This window comes from Rhincodon typus, chromosome 13 (genome assembly GCF_021869965.1).
Source record: "Rhincodon typus isolate 14 chromosome 13, sRhiTyp1.1, whole genome shotgun sequence".
Taxonomy (NCBI): domain Eukaryota; kingdom Metazoa; phylum Chordata; class Chondrichthyes; order Orectolobiformes; family Rhincodontidae; genus Rhincodon; species Rhincodon typus.
In genome coordinates, this window is record NC_063344.1 from 63,492,530 (window position 1) to 63,510,890 (window position 18,361).

An 18,361-nucleotide genomic window follows, 5' to 3' on the forward strand; every position below is an offset into this window, starting at 1 on the left:
CCTATGCCATGCAGCTAACCTTTGTCAATACATCTGGGCCAACAGGAGAAACTGTCCCAGATCAGAACAGGCCCATGAGCTTCTTTGCTGCCCAAAAGAAAACATGGAGCAAACAGGGCTGATTCTCCAAATCTGAAGGAATTGGAGAGGTAGCAACGCTAGCATTTAGAAATGTTTGACGTAAACAGTCAAGAGAAAGCAATCTGAAATCATTGTCCATCCTAAGCCTTGGCCCTAGCCCCAACCTATCATTGGATGAACCAGTTGAGGGTCATGATGCTGATGGCATTGGCATCTCCTGCATCAGCCATGGATTCGGAAATTCAGCACAGCTCACTTCCAAGGCCACTCACTTACAAAACATTGCAATTTTCAGGTCCTGTGCCACACCGGTGCTGAGATGGTCCACAAAACTCCAAACAGACCACATGAACATGGGCAAGCAGGTGGGCAAGGGCTACCCAAACATGTGAGTGTGGGGAGGGGAGAGGACAGGAATGACCAACCTCAGCAGTAACATTTATTATTCAAGATTAAGAATTCACGATCATTATAGAGCTGAACATGAAATATATACATTTACCCTTTTACTCCTCCTCCAGGATTCCCAACTTTACAATTCTTCTTCGGTTTCACCTGCCTAAATAGACAATTCCTTCCTTCCCACAAAAAATAAACTCCTCCTTCTCAGGAATAAATTTCAAACAACTCATGGTGCCTTTTGGGAGGGAGGCCAAATTTGCTTTTAAGGGGATAATTCAGTAGGCAAATCAGCATGGGCTCTGCCAGTGCCAACCTCCTCAATGAGAAGCTCTCATTCATTCAGCCACCAGCTTCTTTATCCTTCCCAAGAGATACACCAAAACTCTTGGAAAGGATTGTGTCCAAATGCACTGCACCACCCATTTCAGCCTTTCTGCTGGAAATGACTGTTAGTGCCACAAAATGTCGCCAACACCCTTTCCCCTCATCAAGCCCTCAAACACCCCAATCAAAAAAAAAACGTAAGGAACACATACAGCATCTAGTGTCCACACCACGGAGCTCGTTCATCAGTGATATCTAATCACTTACTGAAGACACACAGATCATCACACGCACACGTAACACGGCGCTCCCCAGCGCCAGGCGAACACAGTTTTTGCTTTCACACAACTATTAATTTTTGTTCCTCAATAAATGACTACATGTAGAGCAGGCATGTTAGATGGGCATTCACATCAATGCTGGAAGGGCTGGGTTGATTATGTACATGAGTCCAGTCTGATGTCACTGGGTTTGAGTGGAATTTCATTTGATTCAAGGATTTCTATCAGATCCTCATCTGACTGCTTCTCCTTCTGGACAGCTTTGATCTGCAGGAAAAAGTGAAACAGCTTCTGTCAATGCAGCAAGTCACCAGTGCTGTCCCATACTAGACAATATATAGAGTAATGTTACCACACACTGCAATGTTTTGAACACCTTTAGCACGATACATTCAGATACACCCCATAACTCTCACTATAACATAATCTCCTGCTCCACATGGCTCAATGCATTGTAATTCTAGTCTTATACTGAACTGTCCTAGTAACAATGATACTCTTTGATACATCCTAGAGCCCACACAGTAACATTCTCAGATATGTCCTTAACATCCCACTATAAAAATCCCCCGTACCTCTTAAGATTAATAATATTCTCAATAAAAGTGGATGTTTATCACATATAGCTCCCTTAAAGCTCAAAAGATACACAAAGCCTGTGTCCACCCAAGAGGTTGGGTTGGCTTGATCCTGTCATTGCTCACAAGCATAATAGTCATAAAGGTCACCACCATTCACTACCACTTTGGCTAATATAACTTACAGCCCTCCTGAGCACACTGTCAGACATACCCCATACCTCTCAGCATGACACTGTCAGATATATTCCATAACTCTCAGCATATCTCTGTCTGAAGGATCCCACACATTCCACTTTAATATTGATAGATATATCCCACAACTTTTGTCATCAAACTGTATGATACATCTCATGCCTCTCACCATAATTCTATCAGATGCAACCCACACTCTCACTATAAAACCACCAACTCAAACAGAATACTACTCACTACACCACTGTTTGATACTTTCCAGTCTCCTCACTATTTCACTCTCAGGTACACCCGAAAGCCCTCACTGTAAGACTGGGCATTGATGTTTAATAGCTAGGAAATTTATTTCTCAGTCCAAGCCCTCTTTGAACATGCCCTATTTCTGTATTTTGCTGAGGTCTGTCCAAGGCTCTTTTTATGATAATGAAGCTGCGAGCGTCAATGTCATTGGGGGTTTAAACTTTCAGCAGGATAGGCAGCATCTGTGGAGAGAAACAAAGTTAATGGCCTGGATATTCTGAGCAATGGCATTCACATTCAGATTGACACTCCACTCATCATTTTCTTTGTATTCGTACTGAACTCCACATTTCTGGCAAGGAATTCTGATCCTAGTTACTTCAGAAATGTGGAGCAAAGCTGAAATCAACACAGCTCCCCTGTACTGCAGGATAGCAGGGAGAAGTCAAACCATACCCTGATTTGCAGGGGGCAGCATGCCACGTTCTAAACTTTTCAACAGCCAGACACTATGACAGCTGCTGTTGTAGATTAGGTATAAAAATGTGGGGTTAGAGTGCCAGATGATTAAGACGTTAGGGTGCCAGGGTGACAGGCAAATAGGGTGCCATGCAGATTAGGTGCAGGGGGTTAAGGTGACAGATGGGCAGGTTGGCAAATGAGTGATAAAGGGGTTTAGTTTTGGTGGGTGGAGCATGTTGGGTTCAATGACTGAGGAGTGTGGGGAGGGGAGTGGGGTGCAACGGCACGTTGAGACCAATGGGTGAGGAAGGATTTCACGTCCGTTTGGGAAGGGGGTTGACCAGCAATGGGGACGGGTGGCGGGGCTGGCATGGGAGTGTATTGTAAACAGCACAGGGCTATATCTGGTGCTGGAGATCCAGGACAGCATTTGACGGTGGATGTTGGGTCCTGGGAGGGGGAAGGGGGAATCATGTTGGGTTTGGGAGATCTGGTTCTGGGCAGGATGGTCGCCAGGCATCCTGGGGATGTAAGAGGTCAGAGCAATGAAGTTGGGGTCAGCTTATCAGTTAACCAGGTGGTGAACTCAGAATTTTTAATCATCTCCCTTGTCTCTGAACTTAAGGGTTTGTTTCAGAGGATTCGAAACCAAGGGGAATTTGTCCTGCGGAAGCTTCAATTTCTTGGATAATTCCCATGGGCTGTGCTGAATCTGGGATTTCTAATGGTGCCCATGTACAAATGCAGTCTGATGAAGGGTCATTGACTTAAAACGTTAACTCTGTTTCTCTGTCTCCAGTTGCTGCCTGACCCACTGACCATTTGCAGGATTCTCTGTCTCTGTTTCCAATTTCCAAAATCTGCAATATCTTGCTTTTGTTTCCAATATGACTGGAGTCATTCCCAAGTTTCAGAGAAATCTGGCAGCCTCATTGAGGTGAGGACCCAGCACATACTGGAGTGGAGTGACTTCGCACCCGGCTCCTGGATTCAGTTATTTGGCCAAGGACCCTCCATCAATAGTCACTCTTCTGTGTCCATCCCAATCCACAGCACGTGTGGAGGAATCCCAAATTCTGGGCAGCCTACGATCTTTTTTTGACAAATCTGAGTAAGAATCCAGCCCCCTGGGTGGCGATTTACCTGATTGACCCGGCAAGGAGGGGGTTGAAGGCGTACAGCCAGTCTTGCATCTCTTTATCGTTGCAGGCTTGCAGTAGTATCCCACGGTGCTCAGTGCAGACAGCAAATGTGTTTGGAGTCTGCAACATAAGAACAGTACAAATGAGAGGGTCAGCAATGAAGGCCATTCAAGGGAGCGTTGCAAACATGAGCTGAATAGGCTTTAAAGAAACGGGTAGCTCACTGCTGAATGTTTTTATCATGGTCTGGACAGGCAATGTATTGGACACTGAGTGTTTCCCAAGGACGTTTGGAATATTGTGTACAGTTCTGGTCACCATACTACCAGAAGGATGTGGCGAGGGTACAGAAACCGTTTACCAGGATGTTGCCTGGTTTGGAAGATATTAAGTATGAGGAGAGATTGGACAAACTTGGTTTGTTTTCACTTGAATCTTAAAGGATGAGGGCTGACCTGATAGAGTCTACAAAATTATGAGAGGCATGTAGAGAATGGGCGGTAGGAGTCTTCCTCCCAGGGCAGAAATGTCAATTACTAGGGGACATAGATTTAAGGTAAAAGGGGGTAAGTTTAAAGGAGATGTGAGTGCCAGGCTTTATACACAGAGGGTGGTAAGTGCCTGGAATGCAGTTGTAGAGGAGGTGAATACAATAGCAACATTTAAGAGGCATCTTGACGGATATATGAATAGGCAGGGAATAGAGGGATATAGATCATGTAGAGGCAAAAGGTTTTTATTTTAAGAAGGAATCATGTGTTGGCACAGACCTCATGGGCTGAAGGGTCTACTCCTGTGCTGTAGTGCTCTTTGCTCTTCGAAGAACAAAGTTGAGGCCCAACAGCTCTGTTAGATATTGGTGTTTCACCCATTTCTACAAAACCTGGGATAATCCTTCCTCCCACCAATAATCCAACAACAGGTTTGACCAATACTCCACCATTGAGTTTTGAAAGGCATGGAGAAAAGGAAAGGGGACAACAATTAATTCCAGACACTGCATAACCAAGTGGGTTTGAAGGCCAAGGCAACAGGTTGGGTAGATTTAAATAGATTGTGGGTAAATGGTAGAATATGCCCAAAACTGTTGTGTGTGTGTGTCTGTATGCATGTGTGTGCTTGTGTGTGTGCGTATGTGTAAGAGTTGGAAGTAGGGTGTACTCAGATAGAGTCTGGGATAGGTGGAGGTGCATATATGTTCAGCCACAGCCTTAGGGGTGAACACAACTCAAAGGTCAGTCATGGTTTGGGATTCAGTGCAGGGGTGTGTGGGGAATGCTGGGTTTAGATGGTCAGTTATGGTCTAGAATGGGGAGGTGTAGATGGTCAGACATAGTCTGGGATGGGGCTGTCGATGATCAGTCACAGTCTGGGATGAGGCGGGGTGTCAACTATCAGTCGTGGTCTGGGATGAGGTGTCAGGAAATGGTCATTCGCGGTTTGTTGAGTGAGGGGTGGATGGTCAGTCATAGTTGGGTGGCTGGGTCTGTGTTAGATGATCAGATACAGTCCTGGGTGGCATTAGGCAGTGGTAGGAGGACGATTGAACTGGTATACTGTCCAGTGCAATGCTGTCATAGAGACAAGGGAAAATTTTCTAAACTTTCATGGTGAAATATGGGACACAACAGCAAGGAATCTTCAAGAGGGCAGAATCAAACTGTAGGGTCAGGGAGGCATCATCCATCTTTTCTCCCTGAAACAGCACAGTGGCATTTCCCCCAAGATTTCAGCCCTTCGCTGCAGTCGTATGGAATGAAGAAAGCAGATTTTGTTACCTTGAGCATGGCCTGTTGGTCCTCGCTGTATTCCACTTGTGCTGCTGATAGGTTGAGGATGGCTCGCTCCACTGTGTCCTTATCGGTATTGTAAATGTAGACGTACGGCCGCCGTACAACCACATAACGCTTCACCCAGCCATTGGTCTGAGGCTCCAGGAAGTGCAGGGTCCCTTTCTTTGACACAATGGGACTGGGAGGTGAGACAATAACAGCAGAGAATTAATTTCACAAAGCTGCCTGGACATCAGATTTCCTTTTGTCAGGACCACTTTCTAAATCCACAAGGAGTGGACGAGGCAGTAGTTTTGATAAGGATGAGGACAGCTCTGAGAGATGGGCTGATTCTGGGTAAGTTCCCAAACCCTGTTCACTCTGTCAAGTGCCTGGACACCCAGTAATGCCAATGCTACTCAGGTTTGTCTCCCATTTACCAGCTTTGGGAATAGACAAGGTCACGCCATGTGTTACTACTTGGAAGTTCTGCTACAAGCTCTTACAGAAACATGGCTCAGGGATGGACCGGACTGGCAGCTTAAAGTTCCAGGGTATAGGTGCTATAGGAGGGATAGAAAGGAAGGCAAGAGAGGAGGGGGAGTGGCATTTTTGCTTTGGGAGAATGTTACGGCTAAACTTAGGGAGGATACCCCTGGGACATTGTCCATTGAAGTTTATATGGGTGGAACTTGAAAACAAGAAAGGGGAGATCACCTTGTTGGGATTGTATTATAGCCCCCCCTTCCAATAGTCAGCAGGAATTTGAGAAGCAAATATGTAAGGAGATCTCTGATATCTATAAGTAAAATAGGGTTGCAATGGTAAGGGATCTTAATTTGCCAAAATTAGACTGGGACTGCCAGAATTTTAAGGGTTTGGACAGGGAGGAATTTATTAAGTGTGTACAAGAACACCCTCTTATTCAAGATGTGGATGTACCTCCTAGAGAAGGGGCTATACTTGACCTCTGTTGGGAAATGAGGTAGGGCAAGTGGCTGAGGTGTCAGTGGGGGAACAATTTGGGGCAAGTGATCATAAATCTATTAGTTTTAAAATAGTGATGCGAAAGGATAGAACTGATCAGAAATTTAAAGTTCTAAATTGGATTAAGACAAATTTTGATAGTATTAGGCAGGACCTTTCCAAAGTTGACTGGGGGAGGCTATTCGCAGATAAAGGGACGGTTGGGAAATCAGAGACCATTAAGAATGAGATAATGAGAGCTCAGAGACAGTTTGTTCCTGTTAGTGTGAAGGGCAAGGCTGGTAGGTGAAGGGAATGCTGGATGATGCGAGAAATTGAGGCTCTTTTCAAGAAAAAGAAGAAGGCATTTGTCAGGTATAGACAGCAGGGATTTAGTGAATGCCTAGAAGAGTATAGGGCAGTAGGAGTATACTTAAGAGGGAAATCAGGTGGGCAAAAAGGGGACATGAAACAGCTTCAGCAAATATAGTTAGGGAGAATCCAAAGCAATTCTATAATTACATTAAGAGCAAACGTGTAACTAAGGAGAGAATAAGGTCCCTTAAAGATCAGCGTGGCCATCTGTCTGTGGAACCAGAGGAGATGGATAACATACTAAATGACTATTTTGCGTCAGTATTTATTGTGGAGAAAGACATGGAAGCTAGGGAACCTGGTGAAATAAACAGTGATGTCTTATAAAGAGTTCATATTACAAATGAGGAGATGCTGGAGGTCTTAAAACATATAACAGTAGATAAATCCCTGGAACCTGATCAGGTGTTTCCCAGAACTTTGTGGGAAGCTAGGGAAGAGATTGCTGGACACTTGCTGAAACATTTGTATCATCAAAAGTCGTGGGTGAGGTGCCAGAGACTTGAGGGTGGCTAATGTGGTGCCATTATTTAAGATAGGTGGTAAGGAAAAGCCAGGGAACGACCGGTGAGCTTTAGGTTAGTGGTGGGTAAGTTGTTGGAAGGGATCCTCAGAGACAGGATTTGCATGTATTTGGAAAAGCAAGGACTGATTTGGGATAGTCAGCTTGGCTTTGTGCAGGGGAAATCGTGTCTCACTAACTTGACTGAGTTTTTTGAAGAGGTGACAAAGACGATTAATTAAGGCAGAGTGGATGACTTTCTTTATATGGACTTCAGTACAGTGTTTGATAAGGCTCTGCACGGTAGATTGGTTAGTAAGGTTGGACCACGTGGGATCCGGGGGAGCTAGCCATTTGGATACAAAATTGCCTGAAGGTGGGAGACAGGGTGTGGTGGTGGAGTTCCGTGAACAGTGGTGTGCTGCAAGGATCGGTGCTGGAACCACTGCTTTTCATCATTTTCATAATTGATTTAGATGTGAATATAGAAGGTATGGTTAGTAAGTTTGTAGATGACACCAAAATAGATGGCGTAGTGGACAGTGAAGAAGAGTACAACAGGGCCTTGATCAGATGGGCCAATGGGCCATGGAGTGGCAGATGGAGTTTAGAGTCATAAAGTCGTACAGCATGGAAACAGACCCTTCATTCCAACTAGTCCATGCTGACCATGTTCCTAAACTAAACTAGTCCCACTTGCCTGCATTTGGCCCATATCCGTCTAAACCTTTCCAATTCATGTACTTATGCAAATATCTTTTAGATGTTGTAACTGTACTTGCATCCATCACTTCCTCAGGCAGTTAATTCCACATGCTCTGTGTCAAAATGTTGCCCCTCGTGTCCTTTTTAAATCTTTCTCCTCTTACCTTAAAAATATGACCCCTAGTTTTAAACTCCCCCACCCTAGGGAAAAGACCCTTGTCATTCACCTTATCTATGCCCCTCATGATTTTATAAACCTCTATAAGGTCACCCCTCAATTTCCTATACTCCAGTGTAAAAAGTCCCAGACTATCTTTATAACTCAAACTCTCCAGTCCTGGCAACATCCTGGTAAATCTTTTCTGCACCTTCTCCAATTTAATAATATACTTCCTTTAGCAGGGCAACCAGAACTACACACAATACTCCAGAAAAGGGCTCACCAACATCCTGTACTACATCGACATGATGTCCCAACTTCTATTCAAAGGTCTGAGCAATGAAGACAAGCAAGTTAAATGTCTTCTTAACCACCCCGTCTACATGAGACACAAATTTCAAAGAATTATGTGCCTGAATCCCTAGGTCTCTCTGTTCTACAGTACTACCTAGGGCACTACCATCAATAGTACAAGTCCTGCCCTTGTTTGCTTTACCAAAATGCAATACCTCGTATTTGTCCAAGTTAAACTCCATCTGCCACTCCTCAGCCCATTGACCCAATTGATTGTAATCTTACAAAGATTTAATTCAGATAAATTTGAAGTGTTGCATTTTGGTAAGGCAAACCAGGGCAGGACTTTTACAGTTAATGGTTGGGCCCTGGGGAGTGTTGCTGAACAAACAAACTTAGGAGTGCAGGTGCATAGTTCCTTGAAAGTCGTGTTGCAGGTAGACAGGGTGATGGAGAAGGTGTTTGATACGCTTGCCTTTATTGGTCAGTGAATTGAGTATAGGAGTTAGAATGTCATGTTGTGACTATACAGGATATTGGTGGGACCATTTTTGGAATACAGCGTACAATTCTGATCACCCTTCTATAGGAAGGATGTTGTTAAACTTGAGAGGGTGCAGAAAAGATTTACAAGGATGCTGCTGGGACTGGAGGGTTTGAGCTATCGGGAGGGGCTGCATAGACTGGGGTTTTTTTCCCCTGGAGCATCAGAGACTGAGAAGTGACTTCATAGAGGTTTATAAAATCATGAGGGGCATGGACAGGGTGAATAGCCAAGGTCTTTTTCCTAGGATGGGGGAGATCAAAACTAGAGGTCATAGGTTTAAGGTGAGAGGGGAAAGGTTTCAAAAGGACGTGTAGGGTAAATTTTTCATGAAGAGGTTGGTGTCTGTATGGAACAAGCTGCCAGAAGAAGTGGTGGAGGCTGGTACAATTACAACATTTAAAAGGCATCTGGATGGGTACATGAATAGGAACGGTTTAGAGGGATATGGGCCAAATGCTGGCAAAATGGAATGAGGTCAGATTGGGATGTTTGGTCCGCGTGGATGAGTTGGATCGATGGGTCTGTTTCTGTGCTGTATGACTCAATGACTCTAAGTATTTAGAGCTCTGGTTAAACTGCACCTGGAATACCACCTTCAATTCTGAACACCATATCTTCCGAAAGGATATTTTAGCCATGTGCAGGTTACAGATTTACGAGAATGATTCTGGGATTAAAAGAATTACATTGAGGACAGGTTGTATTGACTGGCTGTGCTCCTCTGAGCATTGAAGATGAATGAATAAACTCCTTGAGGCATTTAAGATGATTAAAGGGCTTGGAAGGGTAAACAGAAAGAAACTATTTATCATGTGTTAGAATCCCTGATAATGGGGATGTAATATTGAAGTTAAAACTAGGCTGTGCAGGAGTGATCAGAAAACACTACTTCAGATAAAGTACACTGGAAATATCTAGCTCACTAAAAAAAAGCCATTGTGGCTGTGGGGCCAAATAAAATGCCAAAACTAAGACTGTTAGATTCTCTTTCAGTATGGGTTATGGCACAAAGGCAGGTAAGTGAGGTGAAAATACAGACAGGCCATAATCCAATGAATGGTGAAATAGGCTTTGTCCGATTCTATACCCCATGCTTTCCAAGTAAAAGGTCTGTGCCAGCAAGGGCAGGTTTTGCAGTTCCTAGTCTCCTTCCCAAAAACCCTCTTATTGTGGACTGGGACAAAGGGTTTCCAAAAGGTGCCTGAATTTATAAGGAGGCCATGGATTTATAAGGGAACAGGAGTCCACCTACCTAGAAGTATCAAGTTTCTCTTATGGCTGTCTTGGCTGCAGCCCCCTCACAAGTGCAGCAAATCAAGCTCATGTGACTCAGTAGCACACTGTGTGGGCCTCCCGAATGGACAATATAATCAATTTGTAAACAATATGAAAGGAGAGATTGTGACCACTGGAAAGGAGTGGCTGACATCATTGACGCTGTATAAGCCTGTGAAAAGGAGGAGAGGTCACATTTTCCCTGTACCTCACTCTAATCTCCTGGATGTCAGCTACAAACATGCGAGGGCTGCCTTTCTCATCCTTGCCGGCAACAGGAGATTTCTTCAGTTCACCTTCTTGTAGTGAATCAGGATCTGGACTGATTGCTCTGGATTGGGCCTCAGGGGTCCTAGTACAGAGAGAAAAGAATTTAAAAGATGGCCCTTCATCCCCACACATGCTTTGGTCACCTAATCTAGAGATTGATGACTTTCTTTCAATTAACATGATATAGGCATTGCAGGCAAGGCCAGCAGAGATTGCTTGCCTCCAGTTGTCCTTTGCTGATTAGCTCGTTCAGAGATTTCATGTTATTTACACCTCTCTATATCTCCCAGTACCTCACTGAAACATTCTCTGTTTTAGTTAGTAACACTCTGATGTAACCCATATTCTATAGTGGTATGCAACCCTTCATTTTAACAAGCTAACATACCTTATAATAATGCTTTTTATGGACCACATGTTCCTCACTGTGACAATTCCAAACATACTTCTCGCATTTCAGTTTAATACTTTGTGGTGCACCTTAAATTATAGTAATCTCTGATATGACCATCTGCACATCTCACTATCACAGTCTCTGACAGATACTACATCCCTCACTCTCTTTCAATGCCAAGTCCCTGAATGTAACAGAAGTTTATATACCTTGCAACCTTCACTGTCTCACTCTCTAAACATGGGGACCTTGATTATATTTTCTAGTCAACCTTGTTTATAGTTTCTAGGCCTCCTGACTCAGAGATTGGGACACTACCACTAGCCCTTAATGGGCTACTTGTTCTTTTTTAATAGGGTTAGATGCCAGAGTGCGGTTTCTTCAATTTTTAAAAAAACCTTTTTTAAAAAAATCAACCTATTCACAGATTTTATTACACACCTTTGGAGCAGGTGGGACTTGAACTCAGGTCTCCTGGTCCAGGAGTAGGGACACTACTACTGTGCCACAGAGGGCCCAATGGGCTACTTGCTGTTTTTTAAATGAACTTGCATTTATATAGCACTTTTTTTCTAATCAATCTGTTCAGAGATATTACTACAGGCCTCTGGAGCAGGTGGGACTTAAACCAGGCCTCGCAGTCCCTCCAGGGGTAGGGGCACTACCACTGTGCCACAAGAGGGCCCAATGGGCTACTTATTAAAGGCTAACTATACCCTGATATAGCTGCTCAGGAGGAAGCTTGTCGCTTCATGTGTTACTGCAGATGTTGGAGAGAATATGTAAAGATAAGTTAGGAATTTACTGAAAAATGTGGGCTCTAACCTGAGCTCTGGGGAGACGTACTGTCCTTCCAGCAGAGACGGACAGGTCGAGGAAGGGGGCAGTGTGGTGTTGCTCAATGTGGAGAATGATGTGTCCCTTGTCAGTGTGACAGACATCTCAGATATCTGTAAAACAAGAAGGAGAACAGTGTGAGATTTTCTTGTATTTACCTTCTAACAGACAATCTTCATTACTTTGATGCCAGTCACTTTTCCCTCTTCTTCCATTCCTACTCCCTTCCAAAGACACAGAGTCCAGCTCTATGGAGGCCAACTGTGCCTGGGCAGTCATGTGTGTGAGGCTTGGTAGCGATGATTAGAAATGTGTTTGACTGTTGGGGTGTCACAGTTAGGCACATTGCTCAAACCTGGAGTGGGAACCCCAAGGTAATTACTCTTTCTTTTGTTTCAAACAATGATCATGGAAGCCAACTGCATTAATACTACTTCCAAATGAGGCTCAGGAAACTACATTTATAGAACCCAGAGAATCACATTGCATTTGACCCACTGTGACTGTGACAGTCCTTTGCAATAGCAATCTAGAATGCTCACTTCTCCTCAACATCTTCTGCACGACCAGAAACACACGTCATTTATTCCATTGTGTATCCTTTAATAGTATTCTGCAATATAGAAGGTATTGTATAAGGTATACTAAACTTATTTAAGGTATATAAAGATATTTGTATATGGGGCTATGATATTTAAAGGTACATAAGGGATTCTAAAGGTATACAATATACAAAGTATTGTATAATATCTTTTGGTTACAGTCTCTCCATTTGATGGTGATATCCAAAATGTATTGTATCAATCAAAACTCCTGATCCTGATTGCAAAGGGTTGTCTGTAGCCCTGACTAAGAAATCTCCCACAATGAGTACTCTCCTAATTTGATGTACCTTCCCATGTTACCCTTGGATAGTCCTATACTCTATGTTGCTGTGGGGTTGGGTTCCTTTGAGCTGTTGTCATGGCCATCCCATAATTGGCCATGCATTAAATATCCAGGACTTGCCATCCAACAGATACCCTCTCCAAGCTACCCATTTCCTCACACTTGTCCATTGATTGGTACTTGCACAAATACACCACCACCAGAAAATGATGTCAAGATGCACACCATATTAAGTTAAGTTAAAGTAAATCTCACAAAGTGTCAGCATACCTTGCTCTCACTGGCGCTGATACAGACATGGCTGTACTCCCTATTAAATGTGTGAGATAGGAGTCGGAGGCACTGGAAGAGAGAACAACACCTATTAGTTTCTGATTATGTTGTTTCATCAACAAACCTTTCTGTTCACTGCTGAGCCAGTTCCCTCCTCATGCCCAAAGGGCAGGCAAAAGCTAACCACATTGATGTAGGCTTGGACTTACATGCAGTCAGACCAGGTAAAAACAGCAGGTTCCATCCTCTAAAGGGCGTTAATGAATCAGATAAGTTTCTCCAACAATCAGCAACAAAAAATTCAATCAGACTTGTCAGACGTGACCTACCCTTTAAAATCAACTGACTATTTAAGTTTCCAGTCACATTGTCCTTAAATGTAGACTCTAACATTTGATTAATTGATTTATAACCCCTCAATTTTCCTCCATCAGCTTTATCAGACAACAATGGGAGAGGGGTATTTTCCAATTAAAGGGATCCCAAATCGATGAAAGATTACAATTAAGGCATGCACAATATTTTCACCTACAGCACAGGGGGACCATTACAGCACATCTTACTCATGCTGTATCTGTCCTGGGAGTTTGTTGGTGACACTGGGATAGAGAGTGAAAAATAGTACCATTCCATTAATTAGCATCCTTCACTCAATAAGAACACAAATTCACCAAAAAGGACTTGAGGCAGAATTTATATTCTATTGAGGGATGGGCAATAGCTCAAGCTTCACTTCCTTCGACCTTATGCTCTCCTAGAGGGAATACTCTTTGGTTCCTTACCTTAGCTGCTAACTCTTTCTGCCGTTCAGTAGTGGTGCAGGTAGACGTTGGCATGTCATTGCTGCCTGTTGAGTGTAGACTGTACGTTGAGGAGATGCTTTGGGATTCGCTGAGGTCCTCACTGGTGTAAGAGGAGACCGAATCGCAACCTGACCTCAGTGTGCTCTCCAGCTTCTCACGCAATAACAGATAGTGTCGGGTCTTTTCCACCTGCAGGTCAATAAACAGGCAAGGATCTCAACAAAAAATTTTACATTACCTCAAAATATGATTGCTCTCTGCTTAAGGATGAAGTGAAAAACAGAGTACAAGAGTATACTTGTGGGGGAACACGCAAACTGATTGTAATAGCTTCGATAGTTCTGTGAAGAGAAAGAAGATTAGTGATGACAAATCTAGGCCCCTTACAGTCTGAAACGGGAGAAATTATAATGAGGAACAAAGAGATGACAGACCAATTAAATACACAGTAGACAAACAGGAGGCTGGAAGAACACAGCAGGCCAGACAGCATCTGGAGGAAAGAAGCAGTCAACGTTTTAGGTATTATCCTTCTTCAGGACTGGATGTGGGCGTAGGGGGAGTTGTAGATAAAGGTTGGGGAGAGGGGAAAGCAGAATGGTGGTGATAAATGGATACTGGTGGTAGTTACGACCTGGTTGGTCGATGGGAGGGATGAATCTGGTCAGCGGCTGGAAGGGAGGGTCAGAAGGTGGAATGGAAGGGAGGAGGTGGGGCTGGCAGGGAAGGCAGGGTATGGGTGGGAAGGTGATTTGAAATTGGAGAACTCAATGTTGAGTCCTCCGGGCTGTAGGGTGTCTAGGCGGAAGATAAGGTGCTGTTTTTCAAATTTGCGTTCTGAGTCGCTATGACCCTGGACGAGGCTGAGGACGGGCATGTCAGAGGGGGAGTGGGACGGGGAGTTGAAATGGGCGGTGGGTGCCCGGGAGGTTAGGTTGGCCGTAACAGGCCAGGCAGAGACGCTCAGCAAAAACAATCACCTAATCTATGTTTTGTCTCACCGATGTAGAGAAGACCACATTGGGAGCACCAGATGCAATAGACTAGGTTGGAGGAGATGCAGGTGAAGCTCTGTCTCACTTGGGAGGGCTGTTTAGGGCCTTGAATGGTGGTGAGGGAGGTGGTGTGTGGGCATGTGTTGCATCTTATTAAATACATATTGTGATTTTATCTTCACAAAGAAAGGCACAAATAACATCCAAAAAATGTTGCAGAATGAATGGTCTAGTGCGTGGAAGAAACTGAATGAAATCAATATTGGTAGGGAAATAGTGTTGGAGACTTCGAAGAGGTTAAGAGCCAATAAATCCATAGGGCCCGATAATCTATATCCCAGAGTACTTAAGGAAATAGTAGATGCATTGATGGTGACCTTTCAAGATTCTGTGGACTCTCAAACAGTTCCTATGGATGAGGTATTAAATTTTTAAAAAAAAGTAGAAAGAGAAAACAGGGAACTATAGACCAGTTACCTAATGTTGGTAGTGGAGGAAATGCTACAGAACATTAAAAATTATTTAAAAGCAGAGCTCTTGGGAAACAGTGACAAGATCGGACAGGGTCAGTATGGATTTATGAAAGGGAAATCATGTTGACAAATCTCCTGGAATTTTTCAGGGATGTAATGAGTAGAGTTGATCAGGGAGCACCAGTGGATGTGGGTTACTTAGACTTTCAGAAGGCTTTTGATAGGGTCCGACATAAGAGATTAGCATATAGAATTAAAGTGCATGGATTGGGGGGCAGTGCAGAGAACTAGTTGGCAGACAGGAAACAAAGAGTAGGAACAAATGGGACTTTTTTGAAGTGCCAGGCAGTGACTGGTCAGGATCAGTGCTAGGACCACAACCATTCACAATATATATTAATGATTTAAATGAGGGAACTAAAGGCAATATCACAAAGATTGCAGACACAACAATGCTGCATGGGAGGGTGAGCTGTGAGGAGGATGCGTTAGGGTTAGTGAGTGGGCAAATACAATGGGCAGATGAAGTCAGGAAGGCAGATTCTTATCTGAATGGCGATAGATTGGGAAAGGGGGAAGTGTAACAAAACCTAGTCCTCTGTGTCCACTGATCAAAGGCAATGACTGATGTCAGTAGGGATGCTCTCCAAGTCCTGCTAACAGTGGGAGGGCCTGCTGAAACTCAGTGTCTGAGTTCACAAATGAAGAACTGATGGGATCCCAAACAGCACCCAGTGTCGGTGGAACTCAAATCCCAGCAAGAATCACTTCCTTCAGGTGAAGAGGACAAAGAAAAACTTTCCTTCCGATAAAGTTGGGTACAATGTCAATCTTTCCCACCATCCGAGGAATGCCCGGTCATGTGGTTCACGCACCTCTTGTAAAAGGCTCAGTTTCTCCAATTCCCATTGGTGGTCCAGAATGAGGCTGTCACTTCGAGGCCGCCACCCGGCCAGGTTCTCTTCCCCACGAACGTAGGCGACGGAGGTGTCAAGGACCCGTCTACGTCTTCGCTGCATGCCTGTAAAGGATACAGAGTCTGAGTGTCCCTATAGGCCACAAAACGGCAGTTGAGCCAATTCGCCGAAAGGAGCAAAGGTGCATGCAGGACAAGGGCCAGAAAGTTGTCCCAGCAATAAAAGGACCCCAATGGAGGGTCTCTATCATTGGTCAAATTGCTGGTGTTTGACAAAGAGCAAAGGAGTTGACTCCCAACACGCAAATGGGCCATGGTCCCGTGGGGCACCATGGTGACAGTGGCAGAACTGTCACAATCAGGCCCCAGAAATAAAAAGCATCATGGAAATAAATCTCATACCTTCAGCCCTCTCACTTTTCATCAATATTTTCTCAACTCACCATTGCTGCAAAGAAGCGTCTGGTATTTACTTCAGCATTTATCCCCTACAATAAATGCTGCCAAATGATGGATATAGCTGTAGCTTATATTATGGCCTTAATGTTGCCCACCCACAACCCGTGAAGGACCTCTTGTGCTTCGTCACCTCTGGCATGCATACTGCAACGTGAGGGCTCTCAATAACCCAACATCCTTCCAAAAGAAAAGACCACATTTCCACAAGTTTAACCAGCAAGATTTGTCAGACACAAGAACTACAGCTCCAACCTGGGCTAACAGCATCGGCGACTCGGCATAGGCTCAGTTCGTACACACCAGTCACTCGATTGCTGTGGGAATAAGAACAAGGAAATTCATAACAGATGGCCAGTTCACAATATCATTTTTGTTTTATTAATTCACGGGATGAGGGCATCACTGGCTAGGCCATCATTTATTGCCCATCCCTAATTGTCCACAGCAGGATTAAGAGTCAACCGTATTGCTGTAGGTCTGGAGTCACATGTGGGCCAAACCAGGTAGGGAGGGCAATTTTCCTCCCTGAAGGCCATTAGTGGCCCATTTGGGTTTTTCCAATAATCGGCAATGGATTTATGGTCATCATTAGACTCTTAATTCCAGATTTTTATTGAATTCAAATTCCAACATCTGTCATGGCAGGATTCGAACCCAAGCCCCCAGAATAATTACCTGGGTCGCTAGTTTAACCGTCCCGCGATAACACCAACAGGCCATCGTTTGCCACCTTACACAGTAAAGCTCTGTCTTCCTAGGGATCTCACGAATGGGGCCTCTTCCCAATTAGTGCCATTTAGTTGTTGGCTTTTCTCATGTGACCAGATGTGATGCTTACACTCACAGACAGGAAGAATTGCCGTGTAAATTCACCTTCACTGTCTCCTAATCAGAGGATAATTGCCCCTCCAGACAGCTCTTTCACAAAAGAGGTAAGTCTCCCCACTCATTCAAATTGTCTCCCATAAATGATTCTTTACAATGCTGGGAAAAGTCAACAAAGTGCCTTAATATAAGAAATAATTGCAGCTATTCTTCCCATCTTCACCATCAGTCCCATCTCTCTCTAGAACAGTTTTGATTTGACTGTCGCTGTCTGGGTTAATGCTTTTACCTGGTAATTTATTAAAACAAGTCATGATTATCCTTTGTCTAAAAATGTTCCCTTGCTCTGCTGATTTTATCCATTTACAACCCATGGGATTTGAATACTTTGCTCGGACTAGTTACTGATCTAGCTTAAAAATTCTAATGGGGTCACGTCACAATTAGTTTCTTCTGAAGTGAATAACTCCAATTTCCTTAATCTTTCTGCAAACAAATTTTGAATGACTGGAAAAACCAAAGTCCCTCTTTAGTTGTTTCAACAAACACTTACATAATTTTCCAATCTCCGAGATCAGTGTACAGAAAACTGCGCCATTAATAAATTTAGCCGTCATCCTTTCATGCTCTCAAGAAAGAATCTTTATCCTCAGTGAATGAGGTGAGAAGCACTGTCCTTGGTGCTGCAGACTTTAGTGAAGGCAGCCCTAGACTCCTTTAACAACAAGGTTCCCATTTGGTACCTCAGTGTCCTTCAGTCTGATCTTAACATGTAACACAGTGTGGAGCTGGAGGAACACAGCAGGCCAGGCAGCATTAGAGGAGCAGGAAAGTTGACGTTTCGGGTCAGGACCCTTCTTCAGAAAAGAAACTCCTCACTTTTCTGAAGAAGGGTCTTGACCCAAAACGTCAACTTTCCTGCTCCTC

At 43.9% G+C, this 18,361-nt stretch overlaps 1 protein-coding gene across 1 annotated transcript in view; it reads right to left on the reverse strand.

Moving 5' to 3' along the window:
• Positions 1 to 514: 514 nt before the first annotated feature.
• kif1aa (kinesin family member 1Aa) overlaps positions 515 to 18,361 on the reverse strand; it is a 269,784-nt gene continuing 251,937 nt past the window's right edge. Inside the window, exons 41-49 of the mRNA XM_048604503.1 lie at positions 16,862 to 16,923; positions 16,110 to 16,255; positions 13,746 to 13,955; positions 12,961 to 13,032; positions 11,791 to 11,915; positions 10,510 to 10,653; positions 5,484 to 5,676; positions 3,707 to 3,825; positions 515 to 1,355 (exon numbers count right to left, since the gene is read on the reverse strand). Coding sequence (XP_048460460.1) covers positions 1,313 to 1,355; positions 3,707 to 3,825; positions 5,484 to 5,676; positions 10,510 to 10,653; positions 11,791 to 11,915; positions 12,961 to 13,032; positions 13,746 to 13,955; positions 16,110 to 16,255; positions 16,862 to 16,923 — 1,114 coding nt within the window. The 3' untranslated portion in view covers positions 515 to 1,312. The remainder of the gene's footprint in view (positions 1,356 to 3,706; positions 3,826 to 5,483; positions 5,677 to 10,509; positions 10,654 to 11,790; positions 11,916 to 12,960; positions 13,033 to 13,745; positions 13,956 to 16,109; positions 16,256 to 16,861; positions 16,924 to 18,361) is intronic.